Here is a 27789-nt window from a genome sequence, read left to right as displayed (position 1 = left end):
CTGCCCCTATTGGTTGACATACTTGTCAATCAAGCCTAGAGCGCGATGTTGTAGGCATAGCAACCATTCGGAGGCGGGTCTTCGAGAATTTCTATGCGCTAATTGGATGAAAAAATATTATTCTGAACATAACGCCCACCTGTTAGTACGCGGCTGTGTTGGCCAACGTGGGCTTCCATCAATAAAACGGACGTATTGAAAGCCATATAATAATCTATTCAAATTTCCTCATAGATAAAATGTGTAATGTCATTTGTCTTTCAAGGTGGTGCATGGTCATGTAACAAAATGTAACAAACATTTTATTTTCCCCCTCCATTCAACATACTTTCCTCATCAAAAGCTGCATAGTAAAAGATTTATACAAATGCAAAACCCAAAACCCACCTACCCTTCCTGGGGCAGCAGGTAGCCTAGTGGTTAGAGTGTTGGACTAGTAACCAAAAGGTTGCAAGATCAAATCCCTGAGCTGACAAGGTGAAAATCTGTTCTTCTGAACAAGGCAGTTAATCCACTGTTCCTAGGCTGTTATTGAAAATAAGAATTTGTTCTTAACTGACTTGCCTATTTCAATAAAAATCATTCTTTACCAAAACACATATAATAATGAAAGAGACTGTCTTCAGTATGAACATTGTCCATGGACTGCATAGAGAAACTGACCTGGTGCCACTTGGGTCACAAAAGACTGACCATTATTTACAGGGACCCTGACATGCCACACATCTCTACAGGTGTAAATGTGGAGAAAAATACAGCCTCATTGTTTCATGTCACTCCAAGGATAAAGCAGTTGGCTGCTGTGCTGGGACATGGTCTGGGGTAGCAGTGTCGGGGGTGTGATGGTTAAGCTCAAGGTCTAGTCAGGGTTAGGGTGGCTTTTGCGGTTGTAACTCTTCTCCAAGTACCGGCCACAGATCTTGCGGTCAGGTTGTAACTCTTCTCCAAGTACCTTGCAGGGGAACTGGTAGCTGTCGTCAATGTTGTTATTTTTCATGTGCCAGTTGAAGTGAGGCCTTCTGACAGCAGGTGGAGCCACACACCTCACACCTGGTAGAGAGGGAGAGAGGAAGAGGGGTGAGGCAAAGGGATAGACAGAGGGACACTCATAAGGACCACAACACATATGTCAAACAAGTTTAGAGTATACTTTCAGTATAAAAGAAACTGAAAAATAGTCCTTGAGTGCTGTTGCTATGACAGAGAACACTCACTGAACAGGCTTCTCTCTGCGGCAGTGGATGAGAAAGCGACTATTGGTGTGGAACACCCGGGCACAGAACTCAGATGTCCCTCTGCTCTCAAGACAAAAGCCAGAGTTCGTCTTGACCATGTGACTGAAGAAAGACAGGGCCCTACAGGGAGTGTAAGAGCAGGTGAGTCCTCCGGTGGAGGTGCTGGTACTTCATATGATGCTGAACAAAAGGTGCGATAAGATAGAATGGAGTTTAGTGTATTTTACCTTGCGATGACTGTAATAAGTAGATAGTGAGCGGTCATCTTCAGCTATGCTGCTGGACATTGAGGTACTGCCGAGAGGAGAAGACTTTCCCACAGCCATCAAACTCACAAGGCGAGGTTGATTTTGGTGTCATTTTTATGGGAACGTTAAATTATGATGACAATAAACAGATAGAAATAAATTAAGTGATAATGCACAAACCTTTTTTTTTATGACAATCTGAGGAACATTGTCGACTGGCTCCTCTACAAAATCCAATCCAAATGAAAGAAAATTAAAGAAAATTAATTAAATGTATTGCACAGTGTGTGCTGATAGGAATCCTTTGAACTATGTTCATTACTTTCATCCCAGCATATTTGACTTGAAAATCCATTTAATGGTTTTAGTCAAATAATCCAATCTAGCAAATTAAGGAAATGTGAGAAAACATCTTCAAAAGCCACCTGTTTCTATCAAAATCCAACTCCTCCTTGTCCCTGACCTACAGTATCTCTCTCTGCCTTTGACTGAACTGCTCCCCCTTCCCTCCCACCCCCTTCAGCTTCTCCCTTGCCAAAAGTTTTGAGAATGACACAAATATACATTTTCAAAGTTTGCTGCCTCAGTTTGTATGATGGCAATTTGCATATACTCAAAAATGTTATGGAGAGTGATCAGATGAATTGCAAAGTCCATCTTTGCTATGCAAATTAACTGAATCCCAAAAAGACATTTCCGCTGCATTTCAGCCCTGCCACAAAAGGACCAGCTGACATGTCAGTGATTCTCATGTTAACACAGGTGTGAGTGTTGATGAGGACAAGGCTGGATTGAGTTCATACTGATTGAGTTCGAATAACAGACTGGAAGCTTCAAATGGAGGGTGGTGCTTGGAATCATTGTTCTTCCTCTGTCAAACATGGTTACCTGCAAGGAAACACATGCCGTCATCATTGCTTTGCACAAAAAGGGCTTCACAGGTAAGGATATTGCTGCCAGTAAGATTGCACCTAAATCAACCATTTATCAGATCATCAAGAACTTCAAGGAGAGCGGTTCAATTGTTGTGAATGCTTCAGGGCGCCCAAGAAAGACCAGCAAGTGCCAGGACCGTCCCCTAAAGTTGATTCAGCTACGGGATCGGGGCACCACCAGTACAGAGCTTGCTCAGGAATGGAGCAGGCAAGTGTGAGTGCATCTGCACGCACAGTGAGATGAAAACTTTGGAGGATGGCCTGGTGTTAAGAAGGGCAGCAAAGAAGTCACTTCTCTCCAGGAAAAAACATCAGAGACAGACTGATATTCTGCAAAAGGTACAGGGATTGGACTGCTGAAGACTGGCGTAAAGTCATTTTCTCTGATGAATCCCCTTTCCGATTGTTTGGGGCATCCGGAAAAAAGCTTGTCCGGAGAAGACAAGGTGAGTGCTACCATCAGTCCTGTGTCATGCCAACAGTAAAGCATCCTGAGACCATTCATGTGTGGGGTTGCTTCTCAGCCAAAAGAGTGGGCTCACTCACAATTTTGCCTAAGAACACAGCCATGAATAAAGAATGGTACCAACACATCCTCAGAGAAAAACTTCTCCCAACCATCCAGGAACAGTTTGGTGACGAACAATGCATTTCCCAGCATGATGGAGCACCTTGCCATAAGGCAATAGTGATAACTAAGTGGCTCGGGGAACAAAATATCAATATTTTGGGTCAATGGCCAGGAAACTCCCCAGACCTTAATCCCATTGAGAACTTGTGGTCAATCCTCAAGAGGCGGGTGGACAAACAAAAACCCACACATTCTGACAAGCTCCAAGCATTTATTATGCAAGAATGGGCTGCCATCAGTCAGGATGTGGCCCAGAAGTTAATTGATAGTATGCCAGGGCGGATTGCAGAGGTCTTGAAAAAGAAGGGTCAACACTGCAAACATTGACTTTGCATCAACTTCACGTCATTGTCCATAAAAGCCTTTGACACTTATGAAATGCTTGTAATTATACTTCAGTATTCCCTAGTAACATCTGACAAAAATATCTAAAGACACTGAAGCAGCAAACTTTGGAAATGAATATGTGTCATTCAAAACGTTTGGCCACGACTGTACTACAGTTACATCACTATGAAGTGCAACAGAGTGGTCATTCATTTTTTCAACATGTTCATTCACATTTTATTTCCTTCTTGGGTGATTAAATACATAGCGTCATTAAAACCTGTTGGGTGAAGGGACATCCTTCTCTCCAGTGATTTTGCCTTGGGTTGTCCTCATCACCTTTATCGTCATTATCACATTACATAGGCAGCCATCCACCTATTGAAACATAAAATTAGATCACCATAAGGTTGGGTTGATTACGATTTGAACAAGAAATACATGCAAGGAGTTGTGCATGAAGCAAACTATTCAACTTTACCAATCCTGCCATGACCGCAAGGACTCTGCTGGCATTGTGTCACTTCCTGCCGCTGAAGCTTCCTGTGTATTCTCGTTTCCTGGATATGACCAAACAACATAGTGATGTTGAGTCAACACTGGCATTTCAGAACTAATCAGGAAATTCTAGATAATTGTCAAGTCAGTATGAATGATTCGGGAGACAGGCGCAGGAATGTGTAATAGGGTTTTTTATTATACCCAAATTACGGCGTGCCGTGTAAAGGCACGGGGACGAAGACCAACCAAACACAATACAAAACACAGGGTTGAAACCCAAACCAAAGAGCGAGGAGTACATCGAATAAATAACACAAGCACACAATGATTAACACACTGGACGAGACCGGTAATCATCTGCACAATCCACAATGGCACAAAAGCCAAAACACACAGCACAGGTACTCACACGAACCAACGGACATTGTAGCAATAATCAACAGGACACTCGTAAACCAAGGGCACAATTATACAATTACTAATCACTGGGAATAGTGGCCAGGTGTGCGTAATGAAAGTTCCGGAGAGATCCATGACAATAACATTTCTTATTAATTAACCTGTTGAGTTGCTCTCTCCAGAGTTCGATGGTTGTCCGGTCCACCGTCTCCTCTCCATCCCTACGCTAGGGAGTTTTAAGATAAACCTTAAGAAATTTTTAAAACTTTAAAACTGCACAGGCTTAAAGAAAGTATACTTGTTTTCAATTACCTTTACATGGTAATCTATTTGATTCATTTTACGGTTTCCTCCCTACTGATGAGATGTATGTGAGATGTATTTTGTTTTCATGTTATAATCTTGTGTATATTTTGTTTTCATGTAATTTCATGAGGACCACAATGGGAATACATATTTTTTTCTTTTTTTGTGTCATCTTATATGATTTTAATGGCATTGTACTGTATCCACATGTGTGGTTGGATTGTGTTTAAAAATTGTCCCAAAAAAATCCTGGTTGTTTGTGCCTCCTCTTGGGTCACCATGGCCCTTGCGCCATCACAACCCCTGGTCCTCCTCACAGTAAGACCACGCCTCCCTGTGACACTCTCCTTCTTGAGCTCCTTCGCTTCTCTCCTCCCTTTGAACCTAATTGAACCTGAAGGGGTAATATCTCCCTCCACATTGCCTCCGTCCCCCTCTCATGTCACCCCCCTCTTATTCACAGCCACTCTGACTAGGTTGCCATGAGAGCCGATGTCCTCCTTCCCAGACACAGTTCTGCCTCTAACACATCCGAGGGTTCTCTTATTTCCTTCCCCTGAGAACATGGGGAGAGGCACTCCTCTAGAGGGGGTAAGTGCTTTGGGCCTCTTCTCTGCTTCACTCCCTCTCCCTTTGACTGGCTCACCTCTGTGCCAGCTGCCTACTTCTCCATGGCAGTGCCAGACTGGAGGGTGGGTGGGAAGGGGCACTGTTGCCGGTGAGTGTGGACCAATAGGACGTAGCGATGCAGAGATTCTCTTGATGTCAGCAAGGCAGCCATGTCCCCTTTCATACTTCCTAGTGGACCATTCAAAAACAGGCTTACATATACAGTACATATTCACATGAATGAAACTGTAAACTGTATGTTATGGGGGAAATGTCTTTACCTGAGCATTTGGCAAACACTTTAGAAAAATAGCTAAAGAGAAGAGAGGGGGAAGAAATTTAGCAAAAATTAATAACAGCCAACATAACATTACTCCAATGTTATAGTTGTGTAATAAAGATGAGCCATAAATATTGTGTGCCGTTTGTTACCAGTGCCACCATCAGCCCAGTCTGGTCTGAGGTCTTACCTCAGCAGTAGGTAGTGGACGAGCTCAGAGCGCAAAGAGAAGCCCAGATTCTTCAGCTGACCCAAGGTCTGCAGGCATGACCCTAGATGCACTCAAGACTTACTCCGCCGCGCGTCTATCTCCATGTGCAACTGTCATCCGACGGCTTTTGAAGTAGATGCCGACGCCATGGTCAGAGGGTCACTAATCTGGTCCATCAGCCCTGGCATGAACAACAGGAAAGAGGCCAATGATACAATGACAATGATAACTTTACACTGGTCACTATAGTTATTGTAATATCATATAATTTATTTGTGTCAAACTATGACAGTTTAAATTATTTCCCCCATTCTTTGACACCTACATTTACATTTTTACATTTTTCTCATTTAGCAGTTGTTGTTATCCAGTGTGACTTACAGTTAGTGCATTTATCTTAAGATAGCCAGGTAGGACAACCACATATTATCACAGGTATGCTCCCATGGCAATTTAATCAGACGCCCCAAAATTACAAAGTTTCGATCCGAGTTGCATCTTCGTCAGATCATTCACCACTGTTAAACACACCTACTTAAATAACCGCTAGAGGCCTCAAACTCAACTCTGGACCTCAAAGCTAGTTCCACTGCATTTTTTAATTGTTCTCTTCTAATCAGTGATTTAAACCTGAGACACCAAGTTGGTGAAATTAATTATCAGGTAGAACAGAAAACCAGCAGGATCTGAATCTCATGGGGTAACAGTTGAATAACCCTGCTCGAGAGGTACAGTATGTACATCCTGTCAATTGAATACATCCAGTCAAGGGTTCACTGCACAGCTATTTTCAGGTCTCCAGAGATGTTCCTTTGGGTTCAAGTCCGGGCTCTGGCTGGGCCACTCAAGGACATTCAAAGACTTGTCCCGAAGCCACTCCTGGATTGTCTTGGCTATGTGCTTAGGTTTGTTGTCCTTTAGGAAGCTGAACCTTCACACCAGTCTGAGGTCCTGAGCCCTCTGGAGCAGGTTTTCATCAAGGATTTCTTTGTACTTTGCTCCGTTCATCTTTCCCTCGATCCTGACTAGTCTCCCAGTCCTTGCAGCTGAAAAACATCCCCACAGCATGATGCTGCCACCACCATGCTTCACTATTGGGATGGTGCCAGGTTTCCTCCAGACGTGATGCTTGGCATTCAGGCCAAAGAGTTCAATCTTGGTTTCATCAGACCAGAGAATCTTGTTTCTCATAGTCTGAGAATCCTTTAGGTGCCTTTTGGCAAACTCCAAGAGGGCTGTCATGTGCCTTTTACTGAGAAGTGGCTTCCGTCTGGCTACGCTACCATAAAGGCCTGATTGGTGGAGTGCTGCAGAGATGGTTGTCCTTCTGGAAGGTTCTCCCATCTCTACAGAGGAACTCTGGAGCTCTGTCAGAGTGACCATCTGGTTCTTGGTTACGTCCCTGACCAAGGCCCTTCTCCCACGATTGCTCAATTTTGCCGGGCGGCCAGCTCTAGGAAGAGTCCTGGTGGTTCCAAACTTCTTCCATTTAAGAATGATAGAGGCCACTGTGTTCTTGGAGACCTTCAATGCTGCTGAAATGTTTTGGTACCCTTCCCCAAATCTGTGCCTTGATACAATCCTGTCTCGAACCTCTACGGATAATTCCTTTGACCTCATGGCTTGGTTTTTGCTCTGACATGCACTGTCAATTTTGGGACCTTGTATAGATAGGTGTGTGCCTTTCCAAATCATGTCCAATCAATTGAATTTACCTCAGATGGACTCCAATCCAGTTGTAGAATCATCTCAAGGATGATCAATGGGAACAAGATGCACCTGAGCTCAACTTCGAGTCTCATAGCAAAGGGTCTGAATACTTACGTAAATAAGGTATTTCTGTTTTTTATTTTTAATACATTTGCAAGAATTTCTAAAAACCTGTTTCGCTTTCTCATTATGGGGTATTGTGTGTAGGTTGAAAAATAAATATTTAATCTATTTTAGAATAAGGCTGTAACGCAACCAAATGTGGAAAAAGTCAACGGGTCTGAATACTTTCTGAATGCCCTGTACATGGCACTGGTCTTTCCTATTTGAAAAAAGTCAAATAAACTTTTTAATCTACCCCTAGCCCATTCTTTTTTGGAGGGGGGTATGCCATCTAATTTTTAAGATTTATAGTTGACCCGTTAACCTATGTACCATCAGCGTTTAGGAGATAGCTATTGATTAAACATTTGTGTACATACAACCTGTGCTTTGTACTCCCTTGTGTGGTTGTATTATGTTTTTAACTCATCAAATAAACCAAATGAAACGTGTTTAACTATTCACCAGATCATATGTTTCAAGAATATAAGTAGAAAATGACTTAGAATGTAATCTGTGTCAGGAAGGTAGCAGTGCACCAAGAGAAATTCAAGTTTGCAAAAAAAAACTGACAAAAGGAAATGACAGTTTCGACCTGATTAAAGTGGGCTGGTTACCACAGTAACTGCCAGTAACCCAACACACACACACACACACACACATACAACTGAACATGTAAGCTCATACACATTGATAAGTGCATTGAGCAAGCATGGATGAGCTGGGTGAGTATACTTTTTTTCCTCTGCATCTGTTGTGTTATAAAACAAGATACAATAGATCAAACTATAAACGAAATACACACATCAATAGATTTGAGCACTAATAAAATATAAAAATGATATACTCATGAAAACGTACATGTAGAAGTGTTGTTGTGTGTGGTGAATGAAGCGTGTATTACATTGGGCATGCTAATCATATCCTATGGTTCATGTCATATCTGAATAAAATGTATTGTTGTAGACATGACTGTTGATGTAAATTCACGGGGGATCATAGGCAGATGGATTGTTAAGGCTGTTGACTGAAGTCACCTAGTACCAACCACATTCAATTAGTGAGAAATCCAGTGGCTAGGGATATACAGTGGCTTCACAAAGTATTCACGCCCCTTTACTTTTTCCACATGTTGTTGTTTTACAGCTTGAATTAAAAATGGATTCAATTGAGATTTCGTGTCACTGGTCTACACACCATACCCCATAATGTCAAAGTGGAATTTTGTTTGTTGAGCATTTTAGAAATTAATTAAAAAAACGTAAAGCTGAATTGTCTTGAGTCAATAAATATTCAACCCCTTTGTTATGGCATGCCTAAATTAGTTCAGGAGTAAAAATGTGCTTAACAAATCGCAGAATAAGTTGCATAGACTCAATCTGTGTACAATAATAGTGGTTAACCCTAAGGTTGATGTCTGCGCTTCCTGGGAAATCTAATTAGCACAATATAAAACTCCCCATGTAAATCGATCAGTTTAAAAAATATATATTTTAGGTTTTGCAGTGGATGTGTCTCAATCCCACGCCTATGTCACACTTCCGCATCTGTTGTGAAAGGTGACAGAGCTAGAGCGGTGTTTGTCAAAACATGAGACACCCTGAAAATAGGTCTTCTCACATAATTGTCTGTAGCGTCCAAACGGTTTGGCTTGCAAACTATGATCCCTCTATGTAAAGATGAGACTGTGAAAAACACGATATTGTTCTCCGTTTCGCTCTATGGCCCCCCACAAGCATCTTGGAACTCGTCTGAAGTCAGTACAGATGATCTGCCAACTTCGGTTTGTAGCGCCCGAACAGTTTGGGCTACACACTAATATGACCCCTCTGTGGAAAGGTCAGGCTCTCACGAACATGTACAGTTGAAGTTGGAAGATTACATACACTTAGTTTGGAGTCATTTAAACTCATTTTTCAACCACTCTCCAAATTTCTTGTTAACAAACTATAGTTTTGGCAAGTCGGTTAGGACATCTACTTTGTGCATGACACAAGTTATTTTTCCAACAATTGTTTACAGACAGATTATTTAACTTCTAATTCACTGTATCACAATTCCAGTGGGTCAGAAGTTCACATACACTAAGTTGACTGTGCCTTTAAACAGCTTGGAAAATTCCAGAAGATTATGTCATGACTTTAGAAGCTTCTGATAGGCTAATTAACATAATTTGAGTCAATTGGAGGTGTACCTGTGGATGTATTTCAAGGCCTACCTCTTTGCTTGACATAATGGGAAAATAAAAAGAAATCAGCCTAGACCTCAAAAAAAAATTGTAGCCCTCCACAAGTCTGGTTCATCCTTGGGAGCAATTTCCAAAATGCCTGAAGGTACCACGTTCATCTGTACAAACAATAGTACGCAAGTATAAACACCATGGGACCACGCAGTCGTCATACCACTCAGGAAGGAGACGCGTTCTGTCTTCTAGAGATGAACGTACTTTGGTGCGAAAAGTGCAAATCAATCCCAGAACAACAGCAAAGGACCTTGTGAAGATGCTGGAGGAAACAGGTTCCAAAGTATCTATATCCACAGTAAAACGAGTCCTATATCGACATAACCTGAAAGGCCGCTCAGCAAGGAAGAAGCCGCTGCTCCAAAACCGCCATAAAAAAGCCAGACTATGGTTTGCAATTGCACATGGGGACAAAGCTCGTACTTTTTGGAGAAATATCCTCTGGTTTGATGAAACAAAAATATAACTATTTGTCCATAATGACCATTGTTATATTTGGAGGAAAAAGGGGGTGTCTTGCAAGCCAAAGAACCCCATCCCAACCGTGAAGCACGGGGGTGGCAGCATCATGTTGCGGGGGTGCTTTGCTGCAGGAGGGACTGGTGCACTTCACAAAGTAGATGGCATCATAAGGAGTGAAATTCATGTGGATATATTGAAGCAACATCTCAAGACATCAGTCAGGAAGTTAAAGCTTGGTCGCAAACGGGTCTTCCAAATGGAAAATGACCCTAAGCATACTTCCAAGGTTGTGGCAAAATGGCTTAAAGACAACAAAGTCAAGGTTTTGGAATGGCCATCACATAGTCCTGACCTCAATCCTATAGAACATTTGTGGGCAGAACTGAAAAAGCATGTGCGAGCAAGGAGGCCTACAAACCTGACTCAGATACACCAGCTCTGTCAGGAGGAATGGGCCAAAATTCACCCAACTTATTGTGGGAAGCTTGTGGAAGGCTATCTGAAATGTTCTACCCAAGTTAAACAATTTAAAGACAATGCTACCAAATACTAATTGAGTGTTTGTAAACTTCTGACCAACTGGGAATGTGATGAAAGAAATAAAAGCTGAAATAATCATTCTCTCTACTATTATTCTGACATTTCACATTATTAAAATAAAGTGGTGATCCTAACTGACCTAAGACAGAGAATTTTTACTTGGATTAAATGTCAGGAATTGTGAAAAACTGAGTTTAAATGTATTTGGCTAAGGTGTATGTAAACTTCCGACTTCAACTGTACGTGATCACAAGACTCGTCTAAAGGTCCCCCAGTACCAGTTGAAGCAATGAATGGAAGTATATATGGAGACTGTTTAGTGCCAAAACAGTCCCGATCGCTCAGATATAGGGCACTTCAGAACAAACTTAGTTTGCATTCCATGCTGTGAATATGTTGTTCATTGCGTTTGTATGGGCTAATAGCAGTAAGGCCCAAAAAACATTTTCATCCCCCAAAACCTTTTTTCATATTTCAATGGGTCTTAAAATTCAAAACCAAATAGCAAAATGATCCTTGGTATGACCTTCTTAAAACAATTCCACATAGCTTTGACAGGGCTTAGACTCTTATGGGTTAACATGAGTTTTGAATGACTACCCCATCTCTGTACCCCACACATACAATTATCTGTAAGGTCCCTCAATTGAGTAGTGAATTTCAAGCACAGATTCAACCACAAAGACCAGGGAGGTTTTGTCAATGCCTAGCAAAGAAGGACACCGTTTGGTAGATGTGTAAATATAGAAAAAAGCAAACACTGAATATCCTTATGAGCATGGTGAAGTCATTAATTAGGCTTTGGATGGTGTATCATAACGCAAGGCCAAATCTACACTGGAATTGCTTACCAAGATGACATAGAATGATCCTGAGTGACCTAGTTACAGTTTTGAATTAATTTGACTTGAAAATCTAAGGCAATGCTAGAGAATGGCTGTCTAGCAATGATCAACAATCAACTTAAAAAACAATAATGGACAAATATTGTACAATCCAGGTGTGCAATGCTCTTGAATACTTATTTATATAGGTATTCACACTCCTGAGTCAATACTTTGTAGAGGCACCTTTGGCGGCGATTCCATGTATGAATACTTTCTGAAGGTACTTAATATACGTTGTATTTTTACTTTGAAAAAAGAAACAAATCATGTATTTGTGCTAAATCTCCACCAGCGTAGTTATGACTTACGTGTGTTCAACATCCTCTTAAAATGAGCACAATGCAATAGTTTTATGTAATGTTCCCTTTCACAGGCTACTGTCAGCATGTGAGTTAAAAGTCAGAGTAAGACTGTTTGTTAGTCATAGAGTGCATCAGTTTCAAAAGTTTCACTTCTGCTTTGAGGTTCTTGTCTGTAACATCTTTTATATCATATCCTCAGGAAGCAGCACTGCATGAAACAATCAGTAGTGGAAAAAGTCCCCAATTGTCGTACTTGAGTACAAGTAAAGATACGTTAATAGAAAATGTCTTAAGGAAAAGTGACCCAGTAAAATACTACTTGAGTAAAAGTCTATTTGGTTAAGCAAATCAGGCGGCACATTTTTCATGTTCTTTTAATTTACAGATAGCCACTCAAACACTCAGACATAATTTACAAGCAAAGCCTGTGTGTTTAGTGACTCCGCCAGATCAGAGGCAGTAGAGATGACCTGGGATGTTCTCTTGATAAGTGTGTGAGTGGGACCATTTTCCTCTCCTGCTAAGCATTCAAAATGTAACTAGTACTTTTAGGTGTCAGGGAAAATGTATGGAGTAAAAGTACATTATCTTCTTTAGCAATGTCGTGGTGTAAAAGTAAAAGTAATCAGAAATAGTAACGTAAATTACAGATACCCCCAAAAATACTTAAGAGGTACTTTAAAGTATTTTTAAGTAAGTACTTTACACCACTGGAAACAACCACATCAGATCAATGGGTGCGCCTCGCAATAGTTAAAAGGAGAACGTAGTGAGGCATTGTAACTCATCTCAGAGGAAGTCTGCTAGAAGTGCTTATTCTGATTGATACTGTCGTACCATACCATACCACAGCATATATGTGTTTTATAGATCTTATCCTAGAAGAGCTGGCTTTCAACTTAGCTGGTCCAGAGTCAGCTACTCAGAAGAAAGAAAGTGATACAGCCAACACAAATGGACAGGTAATGACAAAATCACCTCTAGCAGTTGTTGTTTAGTCTTTTGTCCAACTACTACAACTGGACGTGTCTTTTAGCTCTAGGCTTTATGTGAAATTTCCCACAGGTCTCAAAGGTGTGTCCTGTTGGTCTCCCTCCAAAGAAAGAAATTGAGACAGATAGCACCAATGCATACAGGTGAGCCACTAGTAGGTCTGCTCACAGATAGCCATACGTTATGACCCTGGGTTTTGACAATACAGATAGAGCTGAGACAGATGTATCACCTCAGATTCAAATATCTGTCCAGTGTCCATTCTATAGCAGTGCTCATCTGTGGTTTTCTCTGTGTGTTTGTCAGTGAGTTACCAGCTCCAATGGAGGCCGGTCTGCTGAGTCCTTGCTCTGCTACCAGAGAGCTGGACTCCATAATGGAGGATTTGCTGTTTGGCCTGGAGATGAGGGTGAGGAAGCATCTATCATGGAATACGCTGTCGGTCAGAGCATGAGCAGAGGATGACTGTAGGAGAATCTCAAATGCATTTCCTTGATTCCTTGTGTCCTCTCTCCTCGCCCCTCAAAACCCATTGTATGAGAGGGGAGGGACCTCTGAGCTTCCCATCCAACGGCTTCTCATCAAATGGGTTTTGAGAAGGAGGCAAGGAGAGAGGATGGGTAGAATCAAGCAAATACAATTCTGTCTTTCAATGAAGTTGACTTGATCTGACAGCAGAGGGCAGTATAAGCAAACTAAATAAATATTGGAAGCTTTAGTACCACTAGTGCCTCCAAAATGAATAGAATTTTGAGATATACAACTGTTAAAAACACATTTTAGATGCATATGAACAGATGCAATTCTGTTTTGAGGACACACAGATTTTTCTCATCTTTAGCTCCCAGACCCTCCTCCTCCCTCAACCCCACCACCACTTGTCCAGAAGTCCGTCAAAAAGAACCATGTTGGAGAAAAGAAAGAAAAGGAGGACACCCAAGCGAAACAGGAGAGAACCAACAGTCCTAAGACCTCTGATCTGGAGCGCAAGGCATCAACACAGAGAAAAACGGACGCCATAGATGACCTTCTGGGAGGCTTGAGCTCTGATATGGAGAAGATGGGTGTACGAACGGTGGCGAAGGGCCACTGTGCTTCCTGTGGCAAGGTCATTGTGGGAAAGGTAAACAGACAAAAGGTTGATTTCAAAATAACAGTATAGGAGAAGATGATCAATCAAAAGTACCATGGCCAGTACATGAAACAAAGTATATTTTTCTTCTTACCACTTTATTTTATTCGGCAGATGATCACAGCCCTGGGCCAGGTGTGGCACCCAGAACACTTTGTTTGTGTGGAGTGTCAGGCTGAGCTGGGGACTAGTGGCTTCTTTGAGAGGGAGGGGAAGGCCTACTGTGAGAAAGACTACCAGCATCTCTTCTCACCTCGCTGTGGTTACTGCAAGGGTCCCATTCTGCAGGTAAACTCCTTCTCATTGGATTGGACTATATTATCACCATTATTTAACACTACACAAAACCAACTCACCACCTCTCTAGATCTGTTGTCGTTGGGTTTACCTCACCGCATGCTGGGCTCTTTGTCCTGTCTCTCAGAACATCCTGACAGCGATGGACCGCACCTGGCACCCTGAGCACTTCTTCTGTTCCCATTGTGGGGAGCTCTTTGGGGCTGAAGGTGAAGGAGCACACATCTATCTGCCTGACAGATGGCACCACAACTACTACTGTTCCCTATAGGGTAACATATGATCTAGACCACAGTGTGACTGAGAACTCTCCTCTCTTTGCGTGTGTGTCCTTTGATGTGCCATAGGTTTTCTGGAGAAGGACGGGAAGCCGTACTGCCACAGAGACTTTTACCATCTCTTTGCTCCAAAGTGCTCTGGTTGTGGAGACCCTGTGAGAGAGAACTACCTGACTGCAGCCAACGGCACCTGGCATCCCAACTGCTTCGTCTGCTCAGTGAGTCGCTCACCACAGATCACGCACAAAATCGAAACTTCTACCATTTCTCCGACAATAAACTTTGAACAGCCAACAGCCACAATACAACATTGTGCTGATATTATCAGAATCCTACTCAACCTCCAATAAAGAGTAGGCCTACTATATCAATTAGATAGAAGAAGTGCTCTCTTTCTCCTTCTCTCCATCCCTCCAGGACTGTCTGAAGCCCTTCAACGATGGTTGTTTCCTGGAGCTGGATGGTCGTCCCCTGTGCTCTCTGCACTTCCACTCCCGACAGGGTACACTGTGTGGGGGCTGTGGAGAGCCCATCTCTGGCCGCTGCATCTCTGCTTTGGAGCGCAAGTTCCACCCTGAGCACTTTGTGTGTGCCTTCTGTCTGCGTAAACTCAGCCAGGGGGTGTTCAAGGAGCAGGCAGGGAAACCCTATTGCTCAGCCTGCCACACCAAACTGTTTGTGTGAGACTTATTTAACTGATAATGCCCGAGATGCCATGGTTTGGAGGATATATTGGCACCGGTTCGAGTGCCGGCAAACCGGGCTTCGAGGGCATTATCACCTTTATACAATGGGTTACCAACATATTCAAATAATGATTGACATATTTTAATTAAAAACGTTACTTTGATGAATTTATTCATACTATTTCATCCTTCCACAAAACACAGTCCCGACACAAAGCTGATTCATGATTTCGACAGGCGGAGAAACGATGCCTGTCTGTCTGTCTGTCTGTCTGTCTGTCTGTCTCGTCCTGACTCCCGACATGATCATTACTAAAGGACAGCTGGAGATAGAATTTGAATATTGAAACAGTGTTGCACATGTCGGAGAGACAGACAACAAGGTTTATACAAATCTCCTAAATAGTACCCAGTTTATATATATAAGGTAATCAATTAACCTGAAAAAGTCATACTTACAAAGTATGTGAAAATCCCCCACGGATCATCAAGGCAATATCCGCATAAGAACTGAAAAATGATTTTGTGTCATGTGTTGCATGTGGAAATAGACTGAGTGTACAAAACATTAAGAACTCCTGCTTTCCATGACACAGACTGACCAGGTGAATCCAGGTGAAAGCTAAGATCCTTATTGAAGTAACTTGTTAAATTCACTTCAATCAGTGTAGATGATGGGGAGGAGACAGGTTAAAGAATAATATTTTTGAGACATGGATTGTGTATGTGTGCCATTCAGAGGGTAAATGGGCAAGACAAAAGGTTGAAGGGCCTTTGAATAGGATATTGTAGTAGGTGCCAGGCGCACAGGTTTGTTTCAATAACTGCATTGCTGCTGGGTTTTTCATGCTCAACAGTTTCCCGCGTGTATCAAGAATGGTCTTCCACCAAAGGACATCCAACAACTGTGGGAGCATTGGAGTCAACATGGGCCAGCATCCCTGAGGAACGCTTTCAACACCTTGTAGAGTCCATCCCCTGACAAATTGAGGCTGTTCTGTGGGGAAAAGGGCGTGCAACTCAATATAATGTTTTGTACACTCAGTATACAACCACGTATTCATGGAAATGAACAGGAGTGTTTGTTTAGAATAGGCTTACCAAGGAAAAGAGTTACCATCTGAATGCCTCATTGAAATGTAATCACATAATAGAGCTGATCATGAAAATATTATTTATAATGTCTGAAACATGAAATCAAATTAAACATTTGTGAACTTTGGATCGCTTTAAGGTGTATCAATATCGCCTAAATTGTGTTTAAATTAATTCATCATGATCACAAAGCATTTAAAGACAGAGAAAGAATAACAGCAATCAACCAAATCCAGTTGAGTTTTTCCTGGAGGAAAATCCATGGGTTCCATAAAGATGTCCTCAGTGCCATGGGTTGGCAGAGGGGTGATCCATGCTGGCAGAGCCGAGGCTGCTTTCCAACTGTAGTTCATCAAGAGACTTCTCTATGGCTCTGACAGTTTACATTGGCATATTCTCTCTGGAACCAAGTTACTGTACGTGTCAGGTTTAGAATAATTCTCAACATTGACCCACCTATTGCAGTCTATGAGAGATCGAGAAGGGTGTTGAAACAAATAGTGAAGATTCCAGGACAAGCTTTAACAACAGAAGTGAGCACCAACCCATACCACTTACGCTAACTGTAGGCACACAGCCAGGTTGTAATGTGATGTAATACTGGGGCCCTACAAAGGAGCCACTTTTCTGTTGATGTATAGGACTACTGGCTGTGTGCAGGCAGTGTGTAACTGGACATTGAGGAGGGGATAAATCATGTTGTCATCAGCACATTAGATCAAGTCTCCTGGTCTCCTATCCTGGACTAACGTGGGTTGGTGTCACAACATACTACTCTGCCGGGCCAAGCCCTCTGCTCTGTTCGTTAATGCACCGCTCTCTCATATGATTTCTAAGCCTTGTTTAACACACCGTTTCCTGTATAAAAGCTTTTCGTAGCTGTAAACTCACATTGGTCAGCATAAACGTGAAGTACCTTCGACATACCAGCGACATACACACTGACACTAATCCTGGCTGTGGTGTGTAAGGTCCTCTTGACCATAAAGCAATGAAGACAGTCTCAAACCACATTAAAACAGAAAACGAATCAAGAGATAAAACGAAACAGGCTCCAAATACACAAGCACTTTACCTACTTCAAGGGGAGCGATCCAACTGAGGGGAGGAAAAGGTTCTTGGCACATAATAAACCTAGCGAACAAGAAATGTGAGTTGTGGCTCTTCTAAAAGGCGGGGAATAAAGGGCTGTCTGTGGATGCTGGGGGGAATGTAACTCAGATGACATTTACTGCTGTGTAACGGGTAACAGAGACCTGTGGAGTGCACTGGGGCATGGAAAGGCCTATGAGCTCGGGGCTGGAGGCTGGAAAAGGCTAGAGGGTGAGGAGGAGGGCAATATGGAGAGTTACCCCAGTGTGACACTGAAACCCTACCCTCGCCACAAACTGCCTGTGGCCCCTGTGTCACCCCACTGGGGGTACGCAGAGAAGCACAGTCCCACTGTGGGTCACAACCAGGTGAGGGTGGCCTTCTACCTCGTAAACCCAGAGTTGACATCTACCCTTAATCAACGTTTCAGCCAATAACTGTCTAATACATCTCAGTTGACAGCCAGCAGACCGATATTCACACATGTAGATGACAGCTTCGTTCTGTTTATTAAAGAAGGTTCCATTATGGGGATGAGAGCTTAGCTGAGTGGAGAGACAGACACAACAGACATTAACACACTTGAGAAAACAAGCGAAAACAAACTCTCTGATCCCAAACAGATACAACGGTCATTCATTAACACATTATAGACCTTAAATATTGAAAACATTCAGAAGAAATGCCCTTCTGCCAGGCCCCAAAGTATAGATGAACATACAGTGCCTTGCGAAAGTATTCGGCCCCCTTGAACTTTGCGACCTTTTGCCACATTTCAGGCTTCAAACATAAAGATATAAAACTGTATTTTTTTGTGAAGAATCAACAACAAGTGGGACACAATCATGAAGTGGAACGACATTTATAGGATATTTCAAACTTTTTTAACAATTAAAAAACTGAAAAATTGGGCGTGCAAAATTATTCAGCCCCCTTAAGTTAATACTTTGTAGCGCCACCTTTTGCTGCGATTACAGCTGTAAGTCGCTTGGGGTATGTCTCTATCAGTTTTGCACATCGAGAGACTGAATTTTTTTCCCATTCCTCCTTGCAAAACAGCTCAAGCTCAGTGAGGTTGGATGGAGAGCATTTGTGAACAGCAGTTTTCAGTTCTTTCCACAGATTCTCGATTGGATTCAGGTCTGGACTTTGACTTGGCCATTCTAACACCTGGATATGTTTATTTTTGAACCATTCCATTGTAGATTTTGCTTTATGTTTTGGATCATTGTCTTGTTGGAAGACAAATCTCCGTCCCATTCTCAGGTCTTTTGCAGACTCCATCAGGTTTTCTTCCAGAATGGTCCTGTATTTGGCTCCATCCATCTTCCCATCAATTTTAACCATCTTCCCTGTCCCTGCTGAAGAAAAGCAGGCCCAAACCATGATGCTGCCACCACCATGTTTGACAGTGGGGATGGTGTGTTCAACTGTGTTGCTTTTACGCCAAACATAACGTTTTGCATTGTTGCCAAAAAGTTCAATTTTGGTTTCATCTGACCAGAGCACCTTCTTCCACATGTTTGGTGTGTCTCCCAGGTGGCTTGTGGCAAACTTTAAACAACACTTTTTATGGATATCTTTAAGAAATGGCTTTCTTCTTGCCACTCTTCCATAAAGGCCAGATTTGTGCAATATACAACTGATTGTTGTCCTATGGACAGAGTCTCCCACCTCAGCTGTAAATTCAGTCTCTCGATGTGCAAAACTGATAGAGACATACCCCAAGCGACTTACAGCTGTAATCGCAGCAAAAGGTGGCGCTACAAAGTATTAACTTAAGGGGGCTGAATAATTTTGCACGCCCAATTTTTCAGTTTTTGATTTGTTAAAAAAGTTTGAAATATCCAATAAATGTCGTTCCACTTCATGATTGTGTCCCACTTGTTGTTGATTCTTCACAAAAAAATACAGTTTTATATCTTTATGTTTGAAGCCTGAAATGTGGCAAAAGGTCGCAAAGTTCAAGGGGGCCGAATACTTTCGCAAGGCACTGTATGAGGGTTGTGGACGCAGGCAAATTTGAAACCCGACAAAATGGTGGAAGACAGGCTCATAAAGACGAGTGACGAGTCCTCAGTGTACTAAGGCTTTTTCTCCACAATTGATCCTCTGTGTGTGTCTGTGTGAGCATCATTGTTATGGAATTAGTAGCCTGCAGTGAGAGACAGTCATGATTAATTGGGGAGCAAAAAAATATCAAATATGTTGCCAACTACAATAATGACCCTGGTGCACTTTTCCACCACAAATAGTCCCGTATCCATGGTTTCACTGGTCAGCATCACTGACTTTCATAAATAACCAAATTAGCACAGCTTCAGTGCTCAGCTTGAAACTAGGCGCTGGCAATGCAGAGTAATCTGTTATTCTAACTGACCAAACAGAGAAAAAAGCCTGTAAAGATATTCAGTTCAACAAACGTGGGCCGTTTTAACGAGACGCAATGGTTCATGTCTGTTTCAAAGTCCCTAAGTGTTAAAACATTACCTCACATTATCTTACACTGAGAAAATATTTGAATTTGACTACAGCCAGGTGAGGGAATGAGGATATTGGTTTCCAAGGTGGTCCTTCCTTGATGCTATATATACGTCAGACTCCATATGTCCATATATGAGGGGTCAGTGTTCCTGAAGGTGTGAATGGATTTGTTTTTTAAGTGGAGAGAAAACGGACAATTTTAACACCCCTCTAATTACTTCCATAGTAACACAGACGGTGCCTTAGGAGCAGAAAAGTTAATTAGGCCAGTGTATTCACACTGGGGCCGGTCCAGTCCTGGTCCCTCTGGGCTGTGGGCTGGCTGTCTTTGACTTGGCCCAGTCCTGCTGCCCTGGCTAGGCTGGCGGAGGGTGCAGGTATCACACCTGATTAATGACTGGCTCCTCTGTCCTCAGGCACTTCCTGTTGTCCTTGGCTGAGCCCCTTCGACCTGCTCTCCGCTTTTACTGTCTAACACCAATAGTAAACGCAGGCTGACACACTCATAAACACTGACGCATACACACACACTAGCACATGTGCACACATGCATACACACAAATAAATACGAACACACACTTTTTGAACATTCGTTAATGAGTTGTACACAGTAGTTTTTTGGGGAATCTGTCATTTACTATTTATATTTTTGACTACTTTTACTTTTACTCCAATACTTTCCTACAGAAAATAATGTACTTGTTACTCCATACATTTTCCCTGACACCCCCCAAAAAAAGTAGTTCTCATGTGCGCCGAGTACAACAGGAGTACAACACCTTACAGTAGCAAGGCTTTATAACAGTAGCGAGGCTAGATACAGGAGGTACTGGTACAGAGTCAATATGCAGGGGAACACAGGTTAGTCGAGGTGACTGAAGTAATATGTACATGTAGGTAGAGTTAAAGTGACTATGCATAGATAATAAACAGAGAGTGGCGTAAAAGAGGGGGTGGGGACAATGCAAATAGTCTGCGTAGCCATTGATTTTTTAAATCTTTATTTAAATAGGCAAATCAGTTAAGAACAAGTTCTTATTTTCAATGATGGCCTAGGAACAGTGGGTTAACTGCCTTGTTCAGGAGTAGAAAGACAGATTTTTGCCTTGTCGGCTCAGGGATTCAATCTTATAACCTTTACGGTTACTAGTCCAATGCTCTAACCACTAGGCTACCTAGGCTAGCTGTTCAGGAGTCTTATGGCTTGGGGGTAGACGCTGTTAAGAAGTATTTTGGACTCAGACTAGGCACTCTGGTACAGGTTGCCGTGCAGGTAGCAGAGAGAACAGTCTATAAATAGGGTTGCTGGAGTCTTTGACAACTTTTAGGTTCTTCCTCTGACACCACCTGGTATAGAGGTCCTGGATAGCAGGAAGCTTAGCCCCAGCTAGGCACTGGGCCGTACGCACTACTCTCTGTAGTACTTTGTGGTCGGAGGCCAAGCAGTTGCCATACCAGGCAGTGATACAACCAGTCAGCATGCTCTCGATGGTGCACCTCTATACCTTTTTGAGGGTCTGAGGATCCATGCCAAATCTGTTCAGTCTCCTGAGGGGGAATAGGCATTGTCGTGCCCTCTTCACGACTGTCTTGGTGTGTTTGGACCATGATAGGTTGTTGTGGACACCAAGGAACTTGAAGCTCTCAACCTGCTCCACTACAGCCACGTCGATGAGAATGGGGGCGTGCTCTGTCCTCCTTTTCCTGTAGTCCACAATCATCTCCTTTGTCTTGATCACGTTGAGGGAGAGGTTGTTATCCTGGCACCACACGACCAGGTCTCTAACCTCCTCCCTATAGGCTGTCTCATCATTGTCGGTGATCAGGCCTACAACTGTTGTGTCATCGGCAAACTTAATGATGGTGTTGGAGTCGTGCCTGGCCATGCAGTCATGGGTGAACAGGGAGTACAGGAGGGGACTGAGCACGCACCCCTGAAGGGCCTCCGTGTTGAGGATCAGCGTGGCTGATGTGTTGTTACCTACCCTTACCACCTGGGGGCGGCCCATCAGGAAGTCCATGATCCAGTTGCAAAGGGAGGTGTTTGGTCCCAGGGTCCTTAGCTTAGTGATGAGCTTTGAGGGCAACATGGTGGTGAATGCTGAGCTGTAGTCAATGAATAGCATTCTCACATAGGTGTTCCTTTTGTCCAGGTGGGAAAGTGCAGTGTGGAGTGAACTAGAGATTGCATCCTCTGTGGATCTGTTGGGATGGTATGCTGGGAAAATGGTGTTGATGTGAGCCATGACCAGCTTTTCAAAGTACTTCACAGCTACAGGCGTGAGTGTTACGGGTCGGTAGCCATTTAGGCTATGGTGGTCTGCTTGAAACATGTTGGAATTACAGACTCAGTCTGTCAGGATTTGGCCAGGATTGTTCCGGTTTTGGCTACTAGATGCCCCCATTGTGCTTTTTTGACCCTCTTGTTTTCCCCTGTTTCCAGTTATTATTTGCACCTGTGCCTCGTTTCCCTTGAATGTATTTAAACCCTTAGTTTTCCTCAGTTCTTTGCTCTGTGTTTGAATGTTGGCACCCAGCCCCAGCGATGCTGTGAACATGTGTTACTCCAGTTTTTACTCCAGTTTTTTTGGTACTCTGTTTTTGTTCTTGTTTATTTATTTTTGATTATCTTTTGAGGCTTTTTCCCTGCTGTACCTACCACCTTGTGGATTTACCTTTTCACTTGGAGGATTTCCTTTTTCTCTTGGAATTTCTTTTGACGTTGTGGATTTATATTTTTGCCTGAAGTACTTACCTTTTTACTTTATTAAAACATTGTCTCAAGTACTGCTGTGTCTGCCTCATCTTCTGGGTTCTGCCGACTATTAGTGGCTCAGTTTGCTAAGTGACTGTTTCTCACACTGGAGACCCAAGTTCACAACCGGGTCCTGACACAGTCAGGGAGAGGTTGAAAATGTTAGGGAAGACACTTGCCAGTTGTTCAGCGCATGCTCAGAATACATGTCCCGATACTCCATCTGGCCCTGAGGCCTTGTGAATGTTGACCTGTTTCAAGGTCTTACTCACATTGGCTATGGAGAGCGTGATCACACAGTCATCTGGAACAGCTGATGCTCTCATGCCTGCTTCAGTGTTGTTTGCCTCAAAGCAAGCATAGAAGTAACTTAGCTTGCATGGTAGGCTCATGTCACTGGGCAGCTCAAGGCTGTGCTTCCTTTTCTAGTCTGTAATAGTTTGCAAGCCCTGCCACATCCGATGAGCACCGGACCCGGTCTAGTACGATTTGATCTTAGTCCTGTATTGACGCATTTCCTGTTTGATGGTTCGTCGGAGGGCATAGCGGGATTTCTTATAAGCGTCCGGGTTAGCGTCCCTCTCCTTGAAAGTGGCAGTTCTAGCCTTCAGCTCAGTGTGGATGTTGCCTCTAATCCATGGCTTCTGGTTGGGGCATGTACGTATGGTCACTGTGGGGACAACGTCCTTGATGCACTTATTGATGAAGACGGTGACTGATGTGGTGCACTCCTCAATGCCATAGGAAGAATCCCGGAACATATTCCAGTCTGCGCTAGCAAAACAGTCCTGTTGCTAGTCATCTGACCAATTTTTTATCACTGGTGCTTCCTGCTTCAGTTTTTGCTTGTAAGCGGGAATCAGGAGGATAGAATTATGGACAGATTTGCCAAATGGGGGGCGAGGGAGAGCTTTGTACCTGTCTCTGTGTGTGGAGTAGAGGTGGTTTAGAGTTTATTTTCCTCTGGTTGCACATTTAACATGCTGGTAGAAATTAGGTAAAACAGATTTAAGTTTCCCAGCATTAAAGTCCCTGGCCACTAGGAGCGCCGCCTCTGGATGAGCGTTTTCCTGTTTGCTTATGGCCTTATACAGCTCATTGAGTGCGGTCTTAGTGCCAGCATCGGTTTGTGGTGGTAAATAGACAGCTACAAAAAATATAATAGTTGGTAAATAGTGTGGTCTACAGCATATCATGAGATACTCTACCTTAGGCGAGCAAAACCTCGAGACTTCCTTACAATTAGATTTTGTGCACCAGCTGTTGTTAATAGTCTGCCACCCCTTGCCTTACCAGAGGCAGCTGTTCTATCTTTCTAATGCAGCGTAAACCCCGCCAGTTGTATGTTATCCGTGTCGTCGTTTTGCCACGACTCTGTGATACATAAGGTATTACAGTTTTTAATGTCCCGTTGGTAGGATATTCGGGATCGTAGCTCGTCTATTTTGTTTTCCAATGATTGTACGTTGGCTAATATATTTTGGCAATTACATTTACTTCCTATACTGAAGTATATTTAAATCCAAATATTTTTAGACTTTTACTCAAGTAGTATTTTTTTGGGTGACTCACTTTTACTTTAGTCATGTTCTATTAATTAAGGCATCTTTACTTTTACTCAAGCATGACAATTGGATACTTTTCCACCACTGTCTCATCTCTCTCACATCTGCTGCCAAAACTCTCACTCAACATGTTCCCCCTCACCCAGACTCTCCCAATGAGAGTGAGTGAGTGAGAGAGCGACAGTGTGAGAGACCAAAAGATGAGAGAGAGCGAGAGAGAGAGAGAGCGAGAGAGAGAGCGAGAGAGAAAGAGAGAGCTGCCGAGTCTGCTGCCAGGCCCAACAAGGACTGACCACATTGAACAGACACTGACTAAAATCAGGGGATATGAGAAAGATTTATAGAACAATTAACCACTTGTGTTTGATGGCTTTCAATGTCAAGAAGATAAATAGTTATTTATGTGAGTGGGTTTGAGGACTCTGAGAATATTGCTACGTAGGTGTTACTATACTTGTGTATGTTTTGGATCATGACTGAGGAAAAGGCTGAAGCTATGGCTCAAGTAAAGATGAGGATGGGACGAGGGTTAGGGTTTAAATAGGGTTGGAGATAAGGCTAGGGCTAAGGTTAGGGTTAAGGTCAGGTTCATGTCTTGGGTTAGGGTTTAAATAGGGTTGGAGATAAGGCTGAGGTTAGGGTTAAGGTCAGGTTCATGGCTAGGGTTAGGGATAAGCCAGATGTGTAAATGAAGCTAGGATTAACACCCCGGCTCAACTCTAACCCTAACCCTTAGCCTAACTCTAACCTTAGCTTCATGTTCCCTCCCCGACTCAACCTCAACCCTAGCCATAACCTAGGCTACTGTAAGGTTAGGCTACTGTAGTGTAAGGCTGCGGCTGGGCTAGGGTTGGGGCATCGGACTGGGTCTGGGGTTGGGGCTGCGACTGCGGCTGCGGCTGGGCCAGGGTTGGTGCTTCGGGCTGGGGATGGACCAGAGCCAGGGTTGGGGCTTCGGGCTGGGGCTGGTGCTGGGGCTGGGGCAGGGTTGGGGCTTTGTACTGGGTCTGGGGTTGGGGCTGCGGCTGGGGCTTCGGGTTGGGGTTGGGGTTGGTGGCTGGGCCAGGGTTGGGGCTTCGGACTGAGTCTGGGGTTGAGGCTGCGGCTGGGCCAGGGTTGGGGCTTCGGGCTGGGTCTGGGGTTGGGGCTGCGGCTGGGCCAGGGTTGGGGTTGGGGTTGGGGTTGGGGTTGGGGCTGGGCCAGGGTTGGGGCTTCGGACTGGGTCTAGGGTTGGGGCTGCGGCTGGGCCAGGGTTGGGGCTTTGGGTTGGAGCTGGACCAGGGTTGGGGCTTCGGACTGGGTCTGGGGTTGGGGCTGCGGCTGGGCCAGGGTTGGGGTTGGGGCTGGGCCAGGGTTGGGGCTTCGGACTGGGTCTGGGTTGGGGCTGCGGCTGGGCCAGGGTTGGGGCTTGGGGTTGGAGCTGGGCCAGGGTTGGGGCTTCGGACTGGGTCTGGGGTTGGGGCTGCGGCTGCGGCTGGGCCAGGGTTGGGGCTTCGGGCTGGGGCTAGGGTTGAAGCTAGGGTTGGGGCCGGCTGCTAAGGGAGGGTATAGACCCTGCAGTGGGTTGAGACGAGATCATTATGAGATTTGTTTTAAAGAGGGATGGTTAACCACATAACGACCCTGCTGACAGAGAGTTGAATGGCCTCCTGGGTTTGGGGAGGCCAAACGAGGCACAGGGGTGGCTGGGTGATAAATCACAGACACTGCAGGAGGAGACCACAGGGTTAGCCTTCCTTTAGCAGGCCCGCCATAGAAAACACTAGGCTATACCACACACACACGCACGCATGCACACACAGACACACACACATCCCGCCACATACTTACAGTAATTTCATTAGCAGACATCCCGTTTCCAGCACCTCAGCTTATGTTTGACCCAACGTCCATTAGATTTCACTGAGACAATCCAGGTTTACAGTAATGTGCTGAAAGACACTTCAGCTATGTTTCCAAACAAAATGATTGGGAAGGGATTTTCCTAATCACTAATCCTCATATTCCTTACAGTGACACTCTGTCAGGGCCATGGAACCATCACACTATAAACAGATAGCCCTGTCTGTCCGTCTGTCTGTGGGAAAAACTGTACCTGGTGAAGAACAAGGTATTTATTTTTTTAAAGGATAATAATGATTTACTGGACTGTATTTCAAAACTCCATGTATAGCTTTCATCACAAGGATGACCTCTTTGATTACTATAATTATACAGATTAGAGACACTTATGTAATGTTTATGTAACATGCTCATATATGGTGCTTCTTCTATAGACCCATAGAGTTTTCCAGAGCCAAGATCTGATGAAGAGACATGGCTATGTAAAAATAATGGTATAAATGTTGGATAATTTGATCAGCTATTTCAAGGCTTTCATAACGAAATAAGATACTTTCATATCTACTTGTTTTTCCCCAAAGCTACAATTGCGGCAGACTGCCAAAGACCGAAGCAGTCACATATTGCGCTTCACAACCTTAAGTTCAACTTCACACACTGTTTGCCTGACACCAGATCCAGTTCCATCCTTTCAGACAGACAGACAGACAGACAGACAGACAGACAGACAGACAGACAGACAGACAGACAGACAGACAGACAGACAGACAGACAGACAGACAGACAGACAGACAGACAGAGACAGAAACATAGCAACAGACAAAACCAAGACAAGCAGGGGCTCTTGGATTGTTGTAATTAAAAAAAAATCTCCATCTGTCACACCCTGCCACATACGTCTTGTCTAAGCCATTGAAATGCGACTCCACCTTGTACCTGTACCGGCATTTCGCTTGTTTGATTGCCTTGCGGAGGGAATAACTACACTGTTTATATTCAGATCCAGATTAGATCCATTGTCCTGGGTGGTGGTCAGAAATGAGGACCCACTTCAAGAAAGTCATTCGACCGGGCCTCCCGGGTGGCACAGTGGTTAAGGGTGCTGTACTGCAGCGCCAGCTGCGCCACCAGAGACCCTGGGTTCGCGCCCAGGCTCTGTCCTAACCGGCCGCGACCAGGAGGTCCATGGGACGACGCACAATTGGCCTAGCGTCATCTGGGTTAGGGAGGGCTTGGCCGGTAGGGAAATCCTTGTCTCATCGCGCACCAGCAACTCCTGTGGCGGGCCGGGCGCAGTGCACGCTAACCAAGGTTGCCAGGTGCACAGTGTTTCCTCCGACACATTGGTGCGGCTGGCTTCCGGGTTGGATGGCGCTGTGTTAAGAAGCAGTGCGGCTTGGTTGGGTTGTGTATCGGAGGACGCATGACCTTCGTCTCTCCCGAGCCCGTACGGAAGTTGTAGCGATGAGACAAGATAGTAGCTACTAAAAAAAATAAAAAATTGGATACCACGAAATTGGGGAGAAAAAGGGGTAAAATAAAAATAAAATAAATAAATAAAAAGAAAGTCATATTCCTGGTCGTAATGTTGGTCAGTTGACGTGGCTCTTATATCCAATAGTTCTTCCCAGCTGTATGTAATA

General features: G+C 43.8%; 2 protein-coding genes across 3 annotated transcripts; one reads left to right on the top strand and one right to left on the bottom strand.

The window, feature by feature from the left end:
• Nucleotides 1–8123: 8123 nt before the first annotated feature.
• Nucleotides 8124–16535, top strand: LOC110521500 (leupaxin). 2 transcript variants are annotated; one of them, XM_021599092.2, is made up of 10 exons: nucleotides 8155–8219; nucleotides 12313–12421; nucleotides 12798–12889; nucleotides 12993–13063; nucleotides 13227–13329; nucleotides 13762–14043; nucleotides 14167–14340; nucleotides 14477–14558; nucleotides 14697–14845; nucleotides 15045–16535. In XM_021599092.2, the coding sequence occupies exons 5-10, from the start codon at nucleotides 13243–13245 to the stop codon at nucleotides 15309–15311; spliced, it is 1041 nt and encodes a 346-aa protein (XP_021454767.2). In that variant the 5' UTR covers nucleotides 8155–8219; nucleotides 12313–12421; nucleotides 12798–12889; nucleotides 12993–13063; nucleotides 13227–13242; the 3' UTR covers nucleotides 15312–16535. The 2 variants fall into 2 exon arrangements, with proteins under 2 accessions (XP_021454765.2, XP_021454767.2); XM_021599090.2 differs by lacking the exon at nucleotides 12313–12421 and having other exon boundaries at nucleotides 8124–8219.
• Nucleotides 16536–25116: 8581 nt separating this feature from the next.
• LOC118945772 (protein TsetseEP-like) lies at nucleotides 25117–27094 on the bottom strand. Its single transcript, XM_036968584.1, has 2 exons — nucleotides 27083–27094; nucleotides 25117–25839 (listed from the first exon to the last, which is right to left on the bottom strand). Exons 1-2 carry the CDS (start codon nucleotides 27092–27094, stop codon nucleotides 25117–25119), a joined length of 735 nt encoding a protein of 244 aa, XP_036824479.1.
• Between the last annotated feature and the right edge of the window lie 695 nt (nucleotides 27095–27789).

The sequence above is a fragment of the Oncorhynchus mykiss genome, chromosome 30, assembly GCF_013265735.2.
Source record: "Oncorhynchus mykiss isolate Arlee chromosome 30, USDA_OmykA_1.1, whole genome shotgun sequence".
Taxonomy (NCBI): domain Eukaryota; kingdom Metazoa; phylum Chordata; class Actinopteri; order Salmoniformes; family Salmonidae; genus Oncorhynchus; species Oncorhynchus mykiss.
Note: the sequence above shows the minus strand (reverse complement) of the source record. Positions and strands in the feature narration are given on the sequence as shown.

Bases quoted from the DNA above. Each gene is read 5' to 3' on its own strand.
- LOC110521500 (XM_021599090.2), top strand. The intron at 12,890-12,992 runs GTAATGACAAAA...AATTTCCCACAG, and splicing joins CAGCCAACACAAATGGACAG to GTCTCAAAGGTGTGTCCTGT. The intron at 14,559-14,696 runs GTGAAGGAGCAC...GATGTGCCATAG, and splicing joins GGAGCTCTTTGGGGCTGAAG to GTTTTCTGGAGAAGGACGGG.